The sequence below is a fragment of the Maniola hyperantus genome, chromosome 3, assembly GCF_902806685.2.
Source record: "Maniola hyperantus chromosome 3, iAphHyp1.2, whole genome shotgun sequence".
Classification (NCBI taxonomy): Eukaryota; Metazoa; Arthropoda; class Insecta; order Lepidoptera; family Nymphalidae; genus Maniola; species Maniola hyperantus.
Window position 1 is genome coordinate 9,247,705 of NC_048538.1, and position 9,127 is coordinate 9,256,831.

At 34.6% G+C, this 9,127-nt stretch overlaps 1 protein-coding gene across 1 annotated transcript; it reads left to right on the plus strand.

Annotated features, from left to right (window-relative positions):
- The first annotated feature begins 727 nt into the window (after window positions 1–727).
- Window positions 728–5,010, plus strand: LOC117996323 (small ribosomal subunit protein uS8A). Its single transcript, XM_034984378.2, has 3 exons — window positions 728–888; window positions 1,090–1,387; window positions 4,891–5,010. The coding sequence occupies exons 2-3, from the start codon at window positions 1,092–1,094 to the stop codon at window positions 4,982–4,984; spliced, it is 390 nt and encodes a 129-aa protein (XP_034840269.1). The 5' UTR covers window positions 728–888; window positions 1,090–1,091; the 3' UTR covers window positions 4,985–5,010.
- The last annotated feature ends 4,117 nt before the right edge of the window (window positions 5,011–9,127 follow it).

Consider the following 9,127-nt stretch of genomic DNA (forward strand, 5'->3'; position numbering starts at 1 on the left):
ATGCTGTTCACGCGTATTCAAATTTTAACCTAATTTGTATATAACGAGAGTTGCAATTGTTTAGAAAAAACAAAATATAGTCTCGTGAGGAGTGTGACTCGTTTCTACCGAATTATTACGTACTCAATTACTGAATCGGTAAAGTTCTCGATTGTTATTTTATTATAATAATTTATGTAATTTAATTTATAGAAAGCGTTTATTACACCAAAAATACTTAATTATGAAATGAAATTCCATCTTTTTGTAAATTTGATGTGTTTGATTTGTTCTTGCACTCACTAACGGCACAAACAGGCATTTTTCACCCAGCGTGTAAGACGTCGTCACACATCGAAAACGATTCTGACAATGACAAAATCGATTCCGCAAACAGTGTTTATAAACGCAGTGGATTAAAAATCCATTACTATTGACAGAGGGGAATAATCATGCGAGGCGCGTCCTTAGGTTAAATCGTCCAAGATTCTAAGCCTTTGTTCTTCAACAGCATCCCTTGTCAATGTCATTGAAGTGCCAAGAGAGCGTTGTCGCACTGTAGTTTTAACCAAAGCCAGTGGGCGTAGACACTCCCATATTAAACTGAATAACACCACTAACAGCCGATTCACAATAATCTATTTAGCTTATTGAAGTGAAAGTGTTCGCTTAGACGCTAATTTTTACTTATCATTTTACAGTACACTCGCACTTGCTAGATTGCACTTGCTACTTAATAAATTGCAAATCAGTCATTAGTTCCAATACTGCCAACTTAACTAAATGAAAAATGATTGTCAAAATCATGTCAAAATCTTTTTCTCAATAGTGTAATCTGTGTTCTGTATGTTTTTTCTTTTTGGTATAACCTGTCACTGCGGATTGTCGAGGCGGGTTTTTAAATCCTAGGTAATCATGAAATTTGCTAAATTTCTTATGAAATACACACGTTTTTGTGTGATAACATCGTCTTTGTTTTATTGAGGGAATAATATTTTACTGAAAGTTAAGAACAATAACTATTTACAACCTATGTTTACAGTTTTGACAGCTACCTACTCGTGTAGTTTTCCAACTTACTAATTTCATGTTTAACTTGTGATATTTCAGCCATGGTGCGTATGAACGTATTGAGTGATGCTCTAAAATCCATACACAATGCCGAGAAAAGAGGCAAAAGACAAGTGCTCATCCGGCCCTGTTCCAAAGTGATAGTCAAGTTTCTGACTGTGATGATGAAGCATGGATACATCGGTGAATTCGAAATAGTAGATGACCACAGAGCGGGCAAAATAGTAGTAAACCTCACAGGCAGGCTAAATAAATGTGGCGTTATTTCTCCACGATTTGACGTGCCCATTAATGATATTGAAAGGTGGACTAACCTTCTTCCATCCCGGCAATTCGGGTAAGCATTGGTATAATAAAATAATTTAAACATTTTGTAGCATGTATGGTCATCTATCTTGAATCAGCTAGGCTCTGATGGTAAATAGTTTGATTACACTTTTTTATTCATTATAATAACTCCATGTTTAGACTTGTTTAAGATAGTTTTTATAGCACATCATTAACAAACTTATTAAGAACTAGCTGACCCAGCGAACTTCGTACCGCCTAACAGTCGATTCTTTACTTAATTTTTTATACTCCAAGGAATATTATAAAAATAGAATTATCGAAATCGGTTCAGCTGTGCTCGAGATTTGCGCTTAGCAACATATTCAGCGATTCATTTTTATATATTTTATTACATTATTAGATAGAAGTATATATAAATTGTTTGAAGTAAACAATGTTGCTAAGTAACTTATTCACAGCTTACGGGTAGATTGATTGATTATTATTATTAATTTCACTTGTAACTGATTTACTATCTAACGAGGTTATGCTCGCGACTTCGCCAGAGTGGACTACACAAATTTCAAACTCCTATTTCACCCCCTTAGGGGTTGAATTTTCAAAAATCCTTTCTTAGCGGATGCCTACGTCATAATAGCTATCTGCATATCAAATTTCAGCCAGAGCCATCCAGTAGTTTGAGCTGTGTGTTGATAGATCAGTCAGTCAGTCAGTCCTTTTCATTTTATATATTTAGATTTGCTCTTCTGCCTGTTCCTTGTTTTGGCTCATGACTCTATGTGACTTGTAATGCATGTTCTTAACTGATTTCTCTATTCTATGAATTATTTGTGCATTAGTAATAACAGGCTATATAATTCATTGTTTTGTATGAAGCATTAATTGTTGTAGATTAAGTATGAAAACAAATTTAAAGATGAAACCTAATAAAATCCTATTGCTATGGACTGTTAGTTAACTCCACGCTTGTAAAGTTCATAGATATTTAAAGTAAAGAGAAACATTTTACGCAAATTATTACTTATCTTGAATGAAATATTTTATCAGAAAGATTTTTTATGTAACACCATCTATGGGAAATATAAACGCAACTTTTACTACATTAACTTACTGGGTCAGTAGGTTGTGATTTTTAGGGTTCCACCATTTAGTGGTCTGTACTCTGGCGGAATGATGGTATTGCTCTTTGCAATTTACTAATTTGGTTGAGGCGCAGTTTTCATTGTAATATTATAGCTATCGACAGCTTGCACTGAAAAAATAAAATATTGGTTTTTCTTCTCGATGCCAGCTCTTCTTTATAATTATAATATACCAGTGTTTAATGTTATATTATTGGCACAACTACCGCGGATCGCCAATAGTTCTTGTTGGTCGTCATTTGATATGTTGTGCAATAACAAACTGTCAAGAGCACATTTTGATGTTGCTCCTTAGCAAACATTGTTAATGCTTTTGCCTACATTTATTATAATTTTTTATGTCAGCTGCACTTAGGACTTAACAGGTGTCCCTTTAGATATTTATAAAATACATCATAATAATTAATACATCACATCCCATCTGTTTAACCGAAACGAGATAGCTGGCATCCTGAGCAAGGACTTGGCTTCTTTTTGTCCAGGAAAATGGAATTAATAAAATCTTAATTCATACCAAAGAATTCGTTTGAAGTGGGCATCAAATATTTGGTACAGAGATAGCCTGCATCCCAGAGACAGGTATATTGCTACTTTTTGGTAAATCAAAAAGTTCCCATAGGATGAAGCAAGTTAATAAAAACGTTTTAATAAATAGGCTACTTGACTCATATCTAATTTCGTCCAATAAATGATTATTTATTATAGTATTTTGCTTAAGACAACGAAATATATCAATAACAATTATTAAAAACGCAGGATGGATATATAAATCCAATTTAAAAAAATACAGTTTTTATTTTTATTTGAAACTCAGAAAACGCTGTCAGCCATGATGTGACGTCATTAAATATGTAAACAAAGAAATGTCATCCCTATTGACTAACGTAGTATCCATATATATAAAATTTCAAGTCCTGACTAACTTATATATCAACGCACCGCCTAAACATCTAAACAGCTGGTCCTAGATACATGAAATTTGGTGGGTGTGTTCGTTGTAGGTAAAGAGGAGGTATCCACTAGGAAAGGATTTTTTGAAATTCCACCCTTGAGTGGGTTAAATGGGGGTTTGAAATTTATGAAGTCCACGCGGGCGAAGTCACGAGCATAAGCTAGTTTTTATATATTTCTAAAAACTCATAGTAAACGTAAAAAATTATCGTTTTCTCTTTATAAATTGAATAAGTTATTAAGTAAGACTTACAACAAAGTGATCTTTGCAAAAATAAATTTGGGTTGCAGTCGTTAGTGATATAGGATCCTTTTAAGCAAGTCTTCGCGTGTTACGTATATTTATTTCACTGGGCACTCTAATCCACAACTTTCCTGTGGTCTTTATCGATGCGTTTTTACATTCTCGGATGATACAATAACGATAATTACTATATTTTTCATGTAAACTAGTATAGAAGTCATGTTTATTAAACTTTGGGAGGTTATGCTGCTGTTTACAAATGCATGACGTCAGAGCACAGACAATCTATCGGCCAAACATGGCCGACAGTGTTTTCACCTGTCTAAGAAAAATATATTTTTAAATTAAAGTTTTACGGTTTTTAGGGCGCAAAAAAATATAGTGTTAATTTTTTTGATCTAATAGGACAAATATTAACCATTTAAGACCTACTTAAAAAAAGTGTCAACTAGCCTATTGAACTGATTTTTGTTTTGCAAAATTGTTTAATTTTTCTATGGAAATAATTATTACTTTTATAGTTTGGAAGCATAAATAATAATTATTCCAAAAGATACATAAAGTTTAAATCATCAGTTAAAAACCACTAAAATTAGGACTTAACAGGTGTCCCTTTAGATATTTATAAAATACATCATAATAATTAATACATCACATCCCATCTGTTTAACCGAAACGAGATAGCTGGCATCCTGAGCAAGGACTTGGCTTCTTTTTGTCCAGGAAAATGGGATTAAAAAAATCTTAATTCATACCAAAGAATTCGTTTGAAGTGGGCATCAAATATTTGGTACAGAGATAGCTTGCATCCCAGAGACAGGTATATTGCTACTTTTAGGTAAATCAAAAAGTTCCCATAGGATGAAGCAAGTAAATAAAAACGTTTTAGTAAATTGAACTGATTTTTGTTTTGCAAAATTGTTTAATTTTTCTATGGAAATAATTATTACTTTTATAGTTTGTAAGCATAAATAATAATTATTCCAAAAGATACATAAAGTTTAAATCATCAGTTAAAAACCACTAAACTTTAGAAAACAAACTGTTGCAGCTCAGTTATTTAATAGCATATAATTTTATTATAAATAATAATCTTAATTAATAACATCAGTACTGACATTACTTACCTAACTCTCACTCAGGCCAAGCCAAGAGCAGAATAGCTATACATTGTATGTACAATTTTTAATAGTTTTTTTTCATTATTTTCAGATACCTTGTCTTAACTACGAGTGGAGGCATCATGGATCATGAAGAAGCCAGAAGGAAACACCTTGGAGGAAAGATATTAGGTTTCTTTTTCTAAATATAATCAATAAATTTGAAAATGTATGTCTGGTTTTTCTTTCATTCATCTAAATATATAAAAGGAAAAGGTGACTGACTGACTGACTGACTGACTGATCTATCAACGCACAGCTCAAACTACTGGACGGATTGGGCTGAAATTTGGCATGCAGATAGCTATTATGACGGAGGCATCGCTAAGAAAGGATTTTTGAAAATTCAACCCCTAAGGGGTGAAATAGTGGTTTGTAATTTGTGTAGTCCACGCGAACGAAGTCGCGAGCATAAGCTAGTTAATAATAAAATTAATTGATTAAATAACAATAAGATAAATAGACAGCAAAATATTTTATAAAGGATGACCAGACAAAATAGTCTTGGAGATCAATAGACATTTTATCTTATGTTAGTAAAACGTTTTTACATCTATGCATATAATAATACTAAGTACTATTAGTCCCGCAAATTGCTAATGAGCGTGGCCGCCATTTTAGTGACGTCAGCACTAGACTGAAGTTTCGAGCTGATGGTATATTTTCATTTCGGCTGACGTCAAAACTACACATTGACTACATTTTGATGTTAATGAGACATGGTGCCAGCGCAAAAGCAATTTGCGGGACTTACACAATAAAATTACAAAACTGCTATTAGCTAATATTTGACTACCACAGTACAGTTTGGTAGATTCAACACTTCCTTTACATTACTTAGTGCTTAGTGGAGATACAGATTTGTATCGTTTACCTATTTATTGAGTGTAGACTACAGAGTACGTGACGCGCGGTGGTGACATGCGGCACTAATGTCGAGCTCAAAAAGTCTCTAAATGATCTACATTTCTAAACAAAGCGGTGCACCTAGCGTTGCGTGTCGCCGTCGCACGTCGCTGTCGCGTAGTTTGGTTTACTTTTAGAATTGATGCTTTTTCCTTTCAAATAGTTCCACAGAATAGGTACTTATACCTGCTTCTGCTTCATGCCTTGAACTTTATACAAATATCCCACATTATTATGTATGTCTGTGGTTCCGTACTCGTCCCTATTACCAGCTAGGACAAGTTCCATGCATTATCTTCATCTCTTTTATACAACAGTGTTATGATATTAGTGAAAATATTCTCAGCGCCTTTATTTATTTAATAGCAATGGAGTAGTTATATTTGCTATTCAATAAATGAAGGCGTGATAATTAATAGATGTGAACTTTTGTAAGGGCCTGACGCTTGGTTAAAATCGCTGTCGTACAACTAACCGATAGACGTCCACGACCCCGGCTGGACAATGGTTCCTTCCAAGGATTTCTCCAGGACACGGTCTTGTGCCATTTGTATTCAGCCAAAGACGTTTAAGTATGTAGTATCAAGTATGTACCTATACTGTACAGTTAAGTTGAAGCAGCTCCCTTGAGATTGCCCGTCCACCTAGTCATTTTTTTAAAAAGAATATTAGCCTTGTTAATTATGACTAATATTCCCCTTTCCGCTCCAATTAAGCGTAAAGCTTGTGCTAGGAGTGGGTACGACAATAGTGCAACGGGTGGGGTTTGAACCGCCGACCTTTCGGAATTCAGTCCGCTCCTTAAACGTTGAGCTATTGAGGCTCTTGATCTAAGCAATTATTATTTACTAGCTGACGCCCGCGACTTCGTCCGCGTGGATTTTTAACAATCTCGTGGGAACTCTTTGGTTTTCCGGGATAAAAAGCCTATGTCACTCTCCGGGCCTTTGACTTAACCCATACAAAAAATCAGGTCAATCCGTTGCGACGTGATTGAAGGACAAACAAATAAAGACACTCGCATTTATAATAAGGGTACCTACTGAAGATGGGTAATAGAAGAAAAAGGCTTCATCAATTTATGCTCTGCAAAAAGCCATAAATAATTGGTGAGAGTTAAGATAAACAATAACGATAATAAATAATTTTTATAATGGCAGAAGCGTCGCTGGTTTGTAGAAAGAGCGAATATATTATACAGATTTTAATACAAGAAAATGGCATAGTACGTATACAATACATTTATGATAACTAGGGACCTAAATTATGTCCGTAACATTAATTTCATCTGTGTCCCAAATCTTTCAGTTTAATTAGTCAATATTTGTAGTAAGTGTGATGTAAATGGACAAACTATTTCGACAATTTGTTGCACAATCGTTTACGAGAGGCAAGTAACGTAGGGCACACCTCTGGCCTTGGTATACCAATATCTAGAGTTATATCTATTTAGATTATTATAGATTAGATGATGTCCGCGTGAATTTAGGTTTATGAAAATCCCGTAGGAACTCTTTTATTTTCCAGGTTAAAAAGAAGCCTATGTCGTTCTCCGGGATGCAAGTTATCTCTGTACCAAATTTCGTCATAATCGGTTGAATGGATGGGCCGTGAAAGGCTAGCAGACAGACAGACAGGCATAATTTCGCATTTATAATATTAGTATAGATGGATGAAATATTTCCTAACATTCTTAACCAATCTCCACTTCTGTGGATACCAATGCGTGGAACAAATTTATTTATTTTTATCTACTTATAATATACACAACTTGGCATACTTAGGTACCTATTTATAGCTTAGTAGCTGATGCCCGCGACTTCGTCCGCGTGGATTTACATTTTTCAAAATCCCGCGGGAACTCTTTCATTTTCCGGTATAAAAAGTAGCCTGTGTTAATCCAGGGTATAATCTATCTCCATTCTAAATTTCATCCAAATCCGTTCAGCCGTTTTTGCTTGATTGAGTAACAAACATTCAAACATCCACACTTTCACATTTATAATATTAGGATATTCTCGGTTAACATATAGGATAGTTTTCATATAGAAAAACAATTGGGTTACGGTATAAAAAAATTGTCAATGTAATAAGTCCCGAAAATTGCTATTGCGCTGGAACCATGTCTTATTAACATCGAAATGACGTCAGCCGAAATAAAAATATACCATCAGCTCAAAACTTTAGTCTAGTGCTGACGTCACTAAAATGGCGGCCACGCGCATTAGCAATTTGCAATTTTTTTCTATACAAAGGTAGGTACCTACCTACTGTTAGGTTCGTTTCATGTATTGCTGAAGATTTTCTACATTCCCGTAGTAAAACAAGAACTCCTCAACGGGTAACTTGATCGATCGCGATCAGTGTAACGGCTTAGTCAAAAGTACTTACCATAATGCATAAATTATAATAGGTAGGGACATTTTCGTTTCTTCCCTATTAGTACAGTTTAATGATACTATTAGTAACAGGTTCGATTTCGGCATAAACATTTTGGTACCTAACTAAACTAATGAGTTGTCTCAGTATACATTGATGTCTCAGTGCAATTCAATATAGGTTTTATTACTTATGCATTTTTACTTCAAATCAATAGGTATAATACGCAACAGGTCGAGATGGCAATCAGAGAGGTAACGCCCCGCACACCCGCACAGCCCCCGCGCTTACCCGGTGCGGGCGAGCGCGGGTGACATGCGGAGCGTCCCCCCGCCTCATACCCCGATACCATCTCAAGCTGTCGCGGACTATAGGTACGTACATACCTACCTGTACCTACCGATTAATATTTGACACGCTAATTTTTTTGAAAAATAAAAGAAAATTATTTGAAAATGTATCAGCGCAGTCACGAGTCACGACACCACAAGGCGATAAAGATGATAAAATTACCTGTTTTATGTTTGTAATATTTGCAAGTATGTTTGTGCAGAGCATTCCGTCATCGAGCGATTGGTGTGGTACCTACTGCCTAACTGCACGAAGTATTTGGTAACTGTAGGGCTGCTACTTTTCTAGGACAAGATATGTGTTCATCTCGCCAAAATTATTTTTGTAGCACTAAACTATCATACATTTAAGTAAATTAGGTATTTGTAATTTTCCTGGGATGAAGGGATTTTTTCAATTCTTTGAGGAAGTGGGAGAAGTAGGTATGTGGCCATTATGTGGCACAATTTGAAACATCTTTGTATTTTCAAATCACCGTTTTCAATATTTGTATCATACAAGCGAAACCAATAATAATTAATCAATCTATGATTTGTATGTATTTCTTCAAAATCAGTTTTCTTTAAAACTACAATCTTTTGAATTTATTTATATTTTTACACATAGTTTTTTACTCGTTTAAATACTTGCCTTTTTGAAAAGAAAGAAAAATT